The following is a 15,000-nucleotide window of genomic DNA, read 5'->3' as shown; positions in this document are numbered from 1 at the left end:
ATTTTCATGTTGTAACAGCAATATTTTCTTATCTAACCCTTCAATATCAATCCTCTTCCTCTCTCATCACCTGGCATCATCTTTTGACGGGAAGCTTTATAAAAAAAAAAATCGTCTTGTGGTGTATTCGCAGAACCTGTTGCAGGCGCACGCAACCCCTCTACCGGAGTACAAGACGGCGAGCATCAAGAAGTCTCGATTCATTCTGACACACTACGGGATGCTCAAGACCGTGTGGGACCTTGTCATCCTTCTGGCCACCTTCTATGTCGCCGTCATGGTGCCCTACAACGCCGCCTTTCTCATGCACAAGAAGCAGCAGGACAAGCCCACTATTGTGCCAGATGTCGTGGTCGAAGCCCTCTTCTTCGTTGGTAAGTAAACGCGACGAATACGTCACTTTCTCTATCTGGTTCTGTAAACTTCTGTATTGTGCATCAACATTTGTCACTAACGTTTGACCAACCTGTTAAGTGATGCACTAGAGGATTGGCAATCCTGTTTTGTTCCTCATTTTCCTCTTCTTCCAGCTCTTCCTCCTCCTATTTCTCTTTCCTCTTTCTTTTCTTCTGTGCCTCTTAATTTTCCTCTTCATCTTTCCATTACTAAACTTCCCATCTTCCTTTTTATCTTTCCTTTTCATAATAATAATAATAATAATAATAATAATAATAATAACCATAATAATAATTATAATATGGTAATAATAATGATAATGAAAATAATAATAATAATAATAATAGTAATAATGATAATGATTGATATGATAGTAATGATAACGGTAGTAATAATAATAATCATAATAATAACAATGATTAGAGTAATAGTAATAATTGATAATGAAAATACTAGAGTCAACTGCTTTGGAGTGGATGAAATTATTGGATGGAGGAGGTAAGTGGTGCATCGGATGCAAAAGTATTTTCTTTTGTGCAGTGAAGAGTATGCGAATAAAAAGAGCGAATAGAATGTGTAAATAATAATGATAAAAAACGAGGCTTAATGGGACGTAATTTCCCTATTATTTAAATGATTGACGGTGGGTGGGTGGGTGTTCTTCATATCATGAAACGGTTGGGAAAAGACGAATTTCGTATCCTGCTGTGTTGCAAGATGATTAAATGAAATATTCAATCCCTTTGATATCTAGCGTGCACACGCGCACACGCACACATTTTAGCTACAGGACGTCAGATCACCTCCCCAGAAAAATCACGCGGAACACTCTATTGTGTCGGACCTCAACCGCGGTCATTCGGCTGGGCGTGAAAGAACACCTGCAGCCGCCATTGCCACAGCAAGTCGTCATACGACCGATATAATTTTACTCTGTCCATTGATATATATATATATATATATATATATATATATATATATATATACATATAATATATATACATATATATACATACATATATATATACATACATATATATATAATATATATATACATATATATACATACATATATATATATAATATATATATATATGTATATATATATATATATATATATATATATATATATATATATATATATATCAGAGCTGGGTGTGTTCCTCGGTGCGTTCCGCTTTAGTTTGGCCGCGGTTAGCGCTCCCAAACTATTAAAGCTTAGGAGACAGGTTCATACCGAAAGAAAAGACCTGTAGGCCACATACTATACCAAAGAAAAAATTCGTAGGCCACATCCAAAAAGCAGGCCACATACTATACCGGCACCTATATTGCTTTAATAGTTTGGGAGCTCTAACCGCTGCCAAACTAAAGCGGAACGCACCGAGGAACGCACCCAGCTCTTGTGTGTGTGTGTATATATATATACATATATATATATATATATATATATATATATATATATAAACTATGCATGAGTACTGAGTGTTCACATTCAGTTCATGTATTGTACATTGTAGAAGTAGATTAAGCAGTAGATAGTAGAGAATAAATTGTATATACCATTTTAATCTGACAACAGCCGCCATTTGAATTTATATGTAAAATAGCACCATTGGCAACCGCCAGTGTTTTCCTCGCGTGATGATTTTAAATGTAGATCAGTCTAAACGGAGAGATTAAAGAAAACAAACCACAACTTCGTTTGTCTCAACGCCTTCAAACCCAATGTAGACTACAAACAAACCTACAGCTGTGTTGGCACTCTATCTCGCTGCACTGCACTTCATCCGAAGGGTGTGACGGGCGCAGGGATGACCCTTCACTCATGATGTGATGGAGGATGAATTGGTTTTGTGTGGGTGTGAGATGGGTGTTGGTTGGGTGTATGCAACCTCTATTTTAAGTGGGAAAAGGCTCTCTGTTATACACACACACACACACACACACACACACACACACACACACACATATGTATATATATATATATATATATATATATATATATATATATATATATATATGCATGAGAAATCACATAAACTCGTGATTCTAAATATGCGGAAAAACCACCAAGGAAAAAGATAAACTGATGACCAAGCGCTTTCGTCTATTCAGACATCCTCAGGGTACATAGAAATGAAAAAGGACACAAGAATATATACACAGAGTATAAGGTCAGGAAGGGAACCGGGAAAGGTTGTGAGGCTCTATTGTCGACCTGACCCGTTCGCGGCAGCGGACGTTTGGGCCACTACCTTTTTCACAGTAAAATTGTGAAAAGGTATGTACAAACTGGACAATTTTATTGTGAAAAAGGTAGTGGCCCAAATGTCCGCTGCCGCGAACGGGTCAGGTCGACAATAGAGCCTCACAACCTTTCCCGGTTCCCTTCCTGACCTTATACTCTGTGTATATATTCTTGTGTCCTTTTTCATTTCTATGTACCCTGAGGATGTCTGAATAGACGAAAGCGCTTGGTCATCAGTGTATCTTTTTCCTTGGTGATTTTTCCGCATATACATACATACGTATATATATATACATATATATATATATATATATATATATATATATATATATATATATATATATATATATATATATATTTATCATTTATAACAAAACTCTTTGGCCTTAAATTAGGAATTCGAATCACAATCACCCTTTTTGCCATGACGTATATATTTCATTCATAGAGCTGCTTGTAGATCTCAAATGGTATAAAACCTCACTGCTGGGCTTAATCCCTTCGGTCCTACACGACCTACTATAAGAAGTTTGTCTGAATCCAGGAAATTTCGAGGAATTTTTTGTTACTGGGATAAAAGATCGTTTGATGAAACACTCGTGGTTCTACACAAATATTGACCTCATCAACAATATTTTATTCTAATTCCGACTATTCCATAACGAACACAGCCTCTTATCGATAAAGGACTATTTAAAGGATGGCAGTCTAAATTGAGAAAAGACGCTTAATTTTCGATATAAAACAGTCGTTGAAGTTTTGAGCCTTCCTAATTAGGGTCTATTGATTGAAGGTTCTGAAAGAATAAAGTAATTAGCACAACGTCGGAGACCAACGAAGAGACAAAAACGAGGAAGAAAAAAAAACAAAGAAATTCACAACAATGAATCACCCAATAGAATGAGTTGTATAACACTATCAGATGCATTCGTGAAAGAAATGCTTGGACCAAGTAAACAAAGCAGCTGCAGTGGATGTGGTTCTGTAACAAGGTGGAGAGCAAGGAGGGAGAGAAATTTGAAGGAAGAGCAGGAATAGGAGAAAGATGGGAGGAAGAGGAATAGGAGGAAGATGAAGAGGACAACAGGAGGGGCAGGATGGAGAAGAGAGTGAGATAGCTTGGAAATAGTACCCGTCATTCGACCCAGCTTTGTTCAGCCTCCTCTTCTACCAACGTCTACCGCCTTCCATCTAAAGCAACATCTTCATTGTCAAGAGCAAGCTTTCAATGGACGAACCAGCAACACTTGTGGGTACTTCATGGGTTCTTTTCCAGCCGAGCTTCCTACTGTGTCAGTAATTATCAACGAAAACTCTGAAACCCAAAAATGGGCTGAACTCTTTTCCAGACTCGCCTTTCAGGTCGGTGCACTCCAAGAAAAGCTCAACAGCAGCTCCCACAGCCGACGATCCCCATCACCCCGGTACCACTTGTCAAGATACCAGATCAAGAGGAAGACCCAGACACACTCCTGCCATCTGCTACTATCACAAACGGTTCGGACGTGACGCCAAGAAGTACACACAGCCAATTTCCATTCGATAAACGACACCGGCGGCGGACGCTGACGGTGCCCAGTGTACACCGACACGCATCGAGAAGCCGTTTCACGTCTTTGATCCACTCCCGAACACCAAATTTCTCATCGACACCGGAGCTGAAGTCAATGTCGTCCTGCCTGCCAGAGGAAGCCAGCACTCGCTGCCGTCAACTTCTTACATCTAGCTCTGCATTGGACTTGGTCAGACCCGTATCCCTGACCAAGTCATTTACTTCTTATTGATTTGGGAAGTAAGGAACTCTTCCTGGTACCTCAGGCAGGTAAGCCAAGTCCTCGGCATCCATCTCCTCCTCTTCATCAAAATAGTTGTCCTGGACTTCACCTGGAGCAGGTGGCACTGGCACGGGATATTTGGAGCAGTTGGAGCAGTGAGGGATTGGAGCAGTTGATGATGGGAGATCTGGGCTATGCACAACAGCAGCCTTCTTTCCTTTCTGCTGCTTGCTAACATCCACTATGCAAAACAGAAGTTTGTGGAGTGGTCTGTTGGCTCTAGCCAGACACGTGGGTTGGAGAATTTCAGGGACCTTTTCTCACCTCGCATCAGCCGCCCTTGCAGCGTCTTCTCACAGTGATCACGCCCCACCCCCTTTTTTATGTTCCCTTTTATGCCTTAGCAGCTAGTCGTAGATTCTTTTTGCTTGCCATTCTTTGCACTCTCTCTCCTATTTATTTATCAATTTATTTATCTAGTAATTAATTTATTTATTTATTCTTCTATTTGGTTGAATGAATACACCACTGCTGCTTATTCCAGTTTGGGTCCAACCAGACTTTTTTTTCATAATATCCTCATGAATGTGATGAACGTACTAAAATCTGGTTTCATTATTCATTTTAATTTATTTATTCACATACGCAATTTGTGAGTCCTTCCTTTTGATCTCTAATTTGATTTTCCGGCAACAAGTCATCTCTGATTCAAATTCCTAAATTATACATCCTAAATTCTCCTTTGCCCTCGTAATGAGTTCATTTCTCATTCCATAACTTCTCGACATTCTCATTCTGCTTTGCCTTATTTCACATTTTCAAATCCAATTATAAACCTTGCCTAGGGCTTTCTGTAGCAATTAAAAATTCTCTTCACCTTGCAACATCTACAAGTAATTTTTTGTACAATTTCTTGTTCTGTCCATCATATAATTGATATGTATACTGTAGAAGAAAAAAATAGAGAAAGTGTATGTGTGTGCGTTTGTGCGTACATATATATGTGTGTGTGTGTGTGTGTGTGTGTGTGTGTGTGTGTGTGTGTGTGTGTGTGTGTGTGTGTGTGTATTTACCTAGTTATATTTTGCGGGAAGGGGAGCTACGTTCGTCCCGCCTTTATATCTCGCACTCTAGTTTGCTCTTAAATTCATGAATGGTTATTGCACACACTATTTTTTCGTCCAGTTTGTTCCAAGTGTCCACCACTCTATGTGGAAAACTGTTTTTCTTCAGATCTCTTCTATAACTATGTTTTTTTTTTTCATTCCATGTCCTCTTGTGTTTCTCTTGTCCCAGTTTAACAAGTCCTCTCTATCGATTATTTCTGTACCCTTCATGATTCTGTAGATGGTCAGTAGGTCAGTAGGTCCGTGCGCGCGCGCGCGTGTGTGTGTGTGTGTGTTTGTGTATATATATATGTGTGTGTGTGCGCATATATTTGTGTGTGTGTGTACGATTCACCACGGTTTTGGATCACGTGTTAGACTTGTGGTCGACCCTCCCGGATGAGACTTCACAGCTCATTTTGCCCAATCTGTGAGTAATGCCGTGACCTTACACACACGAGTGCGCACGCACGCACGCACACACAGTTTGGTGGTAACAACTTGGTAAAAGAGCAGTGCGATTTGCGATTTGCTAGGTAAGACCACTCGCTTGCGCGGGATCGGTTTTTGTGGGAGGGGAAGAGTGTCTGTAAGAAAATGAAAAGATAGTAGTGTATACAAGATGGCTTTTGCCACCGGGCGATTAGGGATATTTATTACGCGGCGTCGCGTCGTGGCTTTGGAGGTATGGGGGGCAGGAGACTTGGGGTTGGAGACTGCGATTGATGTGTAACCGTGAGGTTACATGGAATATCTATTCTTCTTATCCTCATCCAACAAAGTTAGAAAATGAGTAGGAGGCTTAGTCTTAGGGAAAGATAGAGAAATTGGAAATGATTTTAGTGGTAGGTAAACTGAAATGAGAGGATGTAGTAGGAGAGAAAGTTGGAAATGAAAATAATTCCAGTAGAAGAGAAAGTTTATGTAATTGTTTGTGCCTGATGTAGTCAATAGGGAGCATAAATAAAAGCCATATATATTTAGAAAAGGTCACAAGACATATATAATTAGGAAAGGTCACAAAGTAGCACACGTAAGTAATGCACACCTTGGGTTACACCAGATAGGTAAAGACCTCTTAATTAAGTGAAATAAATTAGCACACATATAGTGTTAGAGCAGCTCAAGAATCTAATGGTATATGTGTTCACGTGAGATATTTTAATTATTATGTGGACTGGACTAAAGTTTCTTCAGTTTTATTATGTAATTCTATAACCAACAGGAACATTATCAGACATAACAAATTATTTTGTATGAATATGAGTGGTGGTTTGTATAGATTAGATAATTTGATAATTGAGAATTTGTAAAAATGTCGTTAACTTCCTTCAAACAAGAATTTGGTTGTAGCCCCAGGAGGTGGATTTTTAGTTTAGTTCCCACCTGGGGCTATACCAGATTCATGTTGTGTCGTGTGGTGCCTTCCTAAATCTTTTAGTTCTTCTTCTTCTTCTTCCTCTTCTCAAAAAAAAAATGCTGTTTTTCTTCTTCCGTCCTCCTATTATTCTTCACTTTGGCCTACCCTAAGAGCTCTCGTGTCTTTGCTCGTTCCTCATCGTTAGCATCTTTCTTCATCATCCCCCCCCCCCTCTTGGGGCTAACTTTCAAGAATTGGTGATGACTTCATATGCCATGACTTGCGACTCGAATTTTATTTTCATTGGATGCGTGCCATTCCTCTTATGACCTAACCTAAACATGTTATCAATCTAGTCTGCTATATCCAAGTGCTTCCATAGAATCAGAGAGGTGGTCATTTTCCTAACCTTTTGCATCTCCTATTCTTGGCGTAACTTCCATGAGGTGACGTGGTCTTCCCGCTAGCTAAAGAGTATGACGTCAACTTGTCAACTTCATCTGTGACATCTCTTTGTATATATATATATATATATATATATATATATATATATATATATATATATATATATATATATATATATATATATATATATATATATATATATAAAACCTTCACTATTCCTTCTAGACTATCTCTGTTGCTCCATGATCTCTGTAAAGGTTACTATATCTCCCCTATCCTCATTTGCTGTTGACTTGTCCTCGCTTTGCCTCTATAGTGTTGAGGAGGTTTATTTATTTATTTATTTATTTTTTTCATTTGTCAATGTTTTCTTCTACTTTTTTTTTTTTTTTTTTATCTCTGCTTCCTGAACCAATTTTCTTTCCTGTTCATGATTGAACCCCTAAATCTTTTCAGTTCGGTTACAGTTTCACTTTCCTACATGGAAGAGTATTCAACATGAAACCTATATATTTATTTCTCAATCCCAGCACTACATTGATCAAATTCTTCAATGGGGTTACCCTTGTAGACTGAAAATCTTTCAAATTTGCCACTTATAGTGTAAATGCAACAAAAAGACAATAATTTGAGATGTAAACAAACCAAAAATAATTTTTACTTTCTGCTCTTTCCTCTCGTGAGCGACTTCGGAGGCGAAAAGTCACTATTTTCTCTTCCTGACTCCCGCCCGAAGTTGGAACCGGCAATCTTTTGCCTCTGCCATGACAGACCCTGAAATAGCGGTGCTTCCCCCCCCACACCCCTCCACCCCCTTTGTCCACTCAGTTGGCAAACATTTTCATCTGGATTTGCACATAAAAGACTAAATGCAGGAGCGTCGCCCGTCGATCGTCGGGATTCGTTTGTGATTCCCCATGGTCTTGCATCACGAGTTAATACCCTCCCGGATGAGAGCTCATAGCTCATATATGACCGATCTATAGGTAATACCTTACACGCACACACATACACACAAACTCCCCGCCCACGAGAGTTGGAGTAACGACTCGCGGGATTCGAACTCGGGTCCGCTGTAGTAGCGATTGCAAACGCTACCACTGCGCCGTCGAGTGTGTGTGTGTATGTGTGTGCGCGCGCGCGTGTGCTGGCACGCGTATTTACAAATACAGAGGCATGTTCATACATACACGTAAAAAAGGTTAAATGAGAAAGGGAAAACTAGGCCTATGTGTAATTGGTATTCACTTATAAATTCATGGATGTGTGTTTCTGCATATGCACGTATACTAAATATAGATTTAAATACATATTCAACTCCATACGCTACCCAGGAGCACAAACATATTCATGTTTTCAAACTTTATTTTAGTGTTTGATCGCTTTATCTGCCATTCCTCTGAAATCCCTCGATATCTATTCCATGCCATTTAATTCTCCAATCTCCCTTCCTCTTCACTTTTTTCTATCTTCAAATTTTAACCACCACTGGATAGGGCGTAGGGGGGGAAAAAACTGACACCTATTTTCTTTTTTTCTCCGTTGCAGACATCATCCTCAACTTTCGCACGACGTTCGTTAATAAAAAGGGCGAGGTGGTGCTGAGCCCGTGCCGCATCGCCACGCACTACGTCAAGGGCTGGTTCCTGCTCGACCTCGTTGCCGCGATGCCCTTCGATCTCCTCCTCGCTGCCGATGTCTACAGTTCGGTAGGTGGAGGGCCATCTCAGGAATCTGTGTGCGAAGGAACGTGCGAGTGACTGGGAATATCAATTGGTATAGGAAGAGTTTGGTAGTAGGAAAGTTGGAGGAGAATTTTATGACATAAACTAAAAAACTCTCGTGACTGGAAAAAGTTGATTTGAGGAATAGATTTTTACCACTGTTCATGAACAGCGATGCAGCAGGAGTACAACACTCAATATGATACAGAACAACTAATGTAGAATTACCACTCATATATACTGTTTTTACAAACCAGTAGTAACCTATATATACTGTGTTAATCAATCATATAACTCACCCAGTAACTAGTAAACCACCTAATTAAGAAAAAAAATGTAACTAATGCTCCACATGTCCTCCGACAGACAACCAAGATCCACATGCTGAAGCTGACTCGTCTTCTCCGGTTAGCGCGCCTCATGCAAAAGATGGAGCGATACTCGCAGTACTCAGCGCTCATCCTGACACTCCTCATGTTCTTCTTCACCCTCTTGGCCCACTGGCTCGCCTGCGTCTGGTACGCCATCGCCGAGGACGAGATGCAGCTCGGCCCGCAAGGAGAGATCGGTAGGCAGGCGGGAGCTCATCGGGTACGTGGCTCGGGGTGACGGACGGGCAGCACCCAGAGCCGACTCAAGGGTCATAGGTGTGCTCTACGAGCCTGTGTGTGTGTATGCGTATGCATGTGTGTGTGTGTGTGATTCACCATGGTCTTGGATCACCTGTTGAACTTGTGACCGACATTACCCTCCCGGATGAGAGCTCAGAGCTCGTATATGACCGATCTGTGGGTCATGCTTTGACCTTACACACGCATACACAAAACTCCCCGCCCACGAGTTGGAGTAACAGCTCGCAGCGCAGCGATACTGAAATTATTTCAGTCCTGGGTGGGAATCACTCGGACCGCTGGAGTAGCGACTGCGAACGCTACCGCTGTGCCGTCGAGTGTACGTGCATGTGTGTACGCACGCGCGTGTGTTTGTGGGTCAAAGTGTTGGACTTTTTTTTATCCACTATCAAGGGAATTCGCCAAAATAATTGTCTAAGATTTAGAGAGGAGAATATTGTAATGTCGTTTCCAAATGGCTAAGATTTTACCCCTCACAGGTATAGGTAAACGGTCAGGCCCTTATATGCTATTGGTTTTCCTAACATCAGTTGCTGTTTGGAAACTGACGGCCCATCATTGTGTACATGGAATGGATGGTGCGAAAAGTAAAGGCGAGGGTAATAGGCAGGAGACTAGAGATTATTAAAGAAAATGGAGGAAAGTGAGAGCTGAGCCAGTTGTTGTTTGCTTACGACACTGCGCTTGTGGTAGGGTCAGAAGGAGGTGGTATTAGGGGAGTAGTGATGGAGTTTAGGAAGGTATGCGATAGGAGAAAGTTGAAGGTAAATTGGATGAAAGCAAGATGATGAGATGTACACGGGGATAGGATGACAGCGATTTGGAAGTAAGTTTTAAAGGAAAGAGGTTGGAGGACGTGGATAGCTTTAGGTATTTGGGGTTGCATGTGGCAGGAAAGGGAGGAGTGGTGTGACGTTGGAAGTAAATTGTAGACCGAGAGAAGCAAGTAAATGCCTTGGGGGATTGAAAAGTGTCATGGGAAATAGGCATTTGGGAATGGATGCAAAGAAGAGATTGTATGAAGGAGTGATTGTGCCAACGGCACTGTATGAGGCAGACACATGGAATTTAAATGACGCAAAAAGAAAAAACTAAATGTGTCTGAGATGAAATGTCTGAGAAGTATGTTAAGGATTACTAGGTTGGATAGAGTGAGAAACAAGGAGGTGAGGAGGAGAGTCGGGATGGAAAAAAAAAGATGGCAGATAGGGCTGATGAAAGAGTATTGAGATGGTTTGGGCGCATGGAAAGAATGAGTGAAGGAAGACTAGTAAAAGAGGTGTGGAAGAGAGAGGTGGATGAAGTGAATTTGAGGGGACGACCACGGATGAGTTGGATTTATGGGGTGAAGGGAGCGTTGATCAGGAAAGGGATGTCTATTGAGCAAAAATGGGGAAGGCAAGAGATAGGGGTGAATGGAGAGTGGCTGTGTATAGATGATACTGGGATGCAAAGAAAGGAGGGGCAGGGGATGGAGAGTAGTGAATGGTTATGTATGAATGATCTTTTGACGCAGCCCGAAGGGATTTCTCCCCTTCTGCTATTTTTCTGAATGAGGGGATGGAGAGGAGGTGAGTCGGCGATTTAGTGAAGCGGCCTTGCCGTGGATGTGCTGTCTTGCTGCATTGGTTCTGACGCATGGCAATGGGCGGTATACAAAGAAGACCCGTCATCCATGAGGAGCTAAGATGAGAGGGAAGAAAGGGTTATGGGTGGGAGTGGAATGGGAGGAAGTGAAATGTCTAGGAGTGGGTACCTACTTTTGACTTTACTACCTCCCTTGTAAGAGGGGATAAAGCCCTTGGTATATAGACACGGAAACCTATTTCTTTACATCTTTTAGACGTGTAAATTTTCTTATTTTGTTTTCATGGCCTCTTGAAACCCATCTGTTCATACCATCTTCACCTCATTATCCTACCACTCACTACCCTTCCTTCTATTCCCTCTCATCTTCCTCGTTCTGCATACCATCTTTGCACCCCTTGTCACTTTATCCTTGAAATAAAAACACTTTTCTTCTACTTGTACCTCTATACAATATATGTATATACCTCCAAATGAGATGAGATGGATTGATGGATTGACAGTGTAAGATACACAGTCAGCCCGAACGTCAATAGCACAGTCAGGTCACGGAGGGTAACATGTGTACCTAGGGTCAGGTCACTCACAAGGGTGAGGTCAAGAGCATGGTCAGTGATCTGGATGAAATGGACAGTAACCTAACAGCTTTAATTTTGAATGGACAAAAAAGAACCTATACCTCTCAAAACAATAAGGTCCAATACTAATACTGTACTCCCAAACGGATAAGCTAAAAATTGAAATCGAAATAAAAAGAGGGATTTATGTCAGAATAAGAAATGGGGGGACACACCTTAGATCTAAATATTATGATATGGCTAGACTGGTTAAAAAGAACACGCGCATAGCAAAATATAACTACGAAATTAAGTTTGCCAGACAAGCAAGATCCAACCCTAAGGGCTTCTTTCATCTCTACAGAACAAAAACTAAGGAAAGGATAGAGATGGGGAGATCATGTGTCTAGATCTGTAAAAAGACTTTGACAAGTACCTTACAGATGACTAATGTGGAAGTTGAACCATACAGGAGGACTTCGAGAAAGACTCCTTGAATGGATGAGACCTAAAAGAACAATACATGGGATCGGTAGTAAAGAACAGGATGAAAAGTTGGAAGCCATGCTAAGATCACAAAAAAGAGACGGTTGTGTTTGTATGTGTAAGATCACAGCATGAATAAGGACATACATGTGCTCCAGTTCTCATGCAATCACGATTCCTAAACGTGTTCCAGAACGCTGGCGAGTCTCACGCACGTACACACACACACACACACGATCGTCGGATTGACGGCGAAGATTGGAACTCCAGAAAAAAAAAACTATTTTCGTGAATTTCAACGACGAGGGAGTACCTGTGTTGTATTAGTAGGAAAGGGGAAAGCTCGTGGTGTAGTGGGAATGTGAAAAAAAAATAGAAGGGGAGGGATTATTGAGGAAAATGGAAGAAAATGAGGAAGGGGAGGAACGGGCCCCGGACGTCAGAAGGGATGTAAACAAGAGATGTGCAGACGACACAGCTGAAGTCGAACAAGTCAGTAAAGGGATCAAAATTAGAAATATAGATAAGAGCAGCGCAATAGAATGTGGAGATAATTATTTCTATGGATTTAAAGAGGGAGATGACAAGCTACCCATATTAGCAAGTCTATAGGAAAAACTAACAAAGATAAACGAATCATGGAGATTAGGTTTAGCCAACTGGCACTAATTACACAAAGAGTTGATAAATTGGAAGAACTAAAGAAGGAGAACCAAAACCTAAATAAAGAAATAGAAGAATTAAGAAAACAGTTAAAAAGTAAAGGACGAGAATGAAGAATTAAAGAAGAATAATAAAGAGTCCATAACAAAAGAGGTAAATGGAAAAAATCCAAGAGAATAACAAAATTGAATTTAGAGATATAGTGAAACACCAGATGAAGGAACACACTAAGGACACAGTTATTAAAGTGATGAGAGAGAAGGAGAATACAGTAAGAGACTTAGCAGATAAAAAGAAATGTATAATTATATTAGGAATGGAAGAGAAGCATAATTCAAATAGTACTACAAGAGTAAGAAATGAGAAAGAAAAAGTAAACAAGCTATTAAGATATTTCAAGACGTTGAACAGGAAATATGGAAAGAAATTGAAGAAATATATAGGCTAGGGAAATACAGTATAGACAAGCCCAGACCAATTAAGGTTAAATTCAGGTCACAAACGACAGCAGAGAATGTCTTATCAAAAACAGGGAAACTAGCAAAAAGTGATCAATACAAACAGGCATGGATTAAAAGAGAAATGAATAAAGAGGAAAGAGGAAGAAAAAACAAAAAGAATCGAAGCTAAGGAAAAATCGAGAACAGAACAGAGTCAAAGAAATTCTATTGGGGAGTAGTGGATATGAAAGTGAGAAAATGGCTCATAGCAGAGAAAAACAGAAGGGAAACAGAAAACAGTATGAAGGTTACAGAAAATTAAAAGCGTCCTTCACAAATATAGATGCATTAATAACAGGATTGAATGAACTGAATGATTACCTGAAGGAAAAAGAATCTGATATAATGGGAATTGTGGAGACAAAATTGAAAGGTCCATTACCACCCAACAGTGTAGGCCATGGTGTATATAATTATTAGATTAGAAACAGAGAAGTAAAACAAGGGGGGTGGAGTTATGTTCCTGGCGAAAAAGGATATAAATGTGAGGAATGTTACATATGGAAAGAATAGAGTGGAAATGATTATGATGGAAATAGAGGACAGGGATGGGAAGAGCTGGAAGTTTGTAGTAAATTATGTGCCTCCAAAAACGGCTTTGTGGGAAGTGAGAGAGCACAATAATATGTTAGAAGGCACAAGGATAACACTAAGATATTGGAAGATGGAAGAATAGTTATAATGGATGACTTTAATTGTAAAGAAATCTGCTGGGAAGAGATGACAGTGAAGGATGGAGACGACCTATGGGGAAATGTACTACTTGATATACTTATAGAACATACAATGACACAATGGATACAAGAGAATACTAGGTATAGAAATGAGGAAGAACCATCAAGACTGGACCTAATAATCACATCAGAACCTGAAATAGAGGACAAGATTGAATATAAGACACCACTAAGTAAAAGTGACCACGTATTAGTAGAACTGGAACTAAATGAAAAAAATACATGGAAAAACGAACAATATAGAAAGGGAACATTGATGTACGGAAAAATATTGATAAGATGAGATCATATTTCCAAAAAGCAGACTGGGAAAGGATACACAAGGAGGAAACAACAGTAGAAGAGAATCGGAAAATTTTGACAAAAAATATAAGGAAGGAGTGGAAAAGTATGTTCCAAGACAAAAAAAAATGTAAAATGTTGGTACAACAAAAGATGTAGGAAGTTGAAAGATAAAATGGATAAAGCTTGGATAAAATTGAGGAAAGACAAAAGACCCGAAAAATGGAAAATATATACTAGTTATAGAAATCAATATGTACAGGTGCGCAGAGAAGAGAAATACGAAAAGGATGTCATAGAAAAATGTAAAGATCAACCAAAAATATTTTATAGGTTTGTAAACAACAGACTTAGAAACAAACAAGAATTAGTGAAACTATGACAAGGCAGAAATTATGAACAAGCATTTTAAATCAGTGTTGACGAGGGAGAACATACTACTTAGAGATGTCGAGTGGGAGGAGAAAGTCCTCCCTATAGAAGAGATAGAAGTAACAAGGAAAGAAATAATGAATCACTTGAGTAATCTCGATGTTAGAAAG

General features: G+C 39.9%; 1 protein-coding gene across 4 annotated transcripts in view; it reads left to right on the top strand.

Moving 5' to 3' along the window:
* The window catches only part of Elk (Eag-like K[+] channel), a 190,835-nt gene that overhangs the window by 76,853 nt on the left and 98,982 nt on the right, over nt 1-15,000 (top strand). For all 4 annotated transcript variants that reach the window (XM_076179039.1, XM_076179036.1, XM_076179038.1 and 1 more), the window contains exons 6-8: nt 134-374; nt 8,842-9,002; nt 9,384-9,585. In XM_076179039.1, the coding sequence (XP_076035154.1) occupies nt 134-374; nt 8,842-9,002; nt 9,384-9,585 (604 nt within the window). The remainder of the gene's footprint in view (nt 1-133; nt 375-8,841; nt 9,003-9,383; nt 9,586-15,000) is intronic.

Source organism: Oratosquilla oratoria, chromosome 42 (genome assembly GCF_046742065.1).
Source record: "Oratosquilla oratoria isolate Oo_2021 chromosome 42, ASM4674206v1, whole genome shotgun sequence".
NCBI lineage: Eukaryota > Metazoa > Arthropoda > Malacostraca > Stomatopoda > Squillidae > Oratosquilla > Oratosquilla oratoria.
Note: the sequence above shows the minus strand (reverse complement) of the source record. Positions and strands in the feature narration are given on the sequence as shown.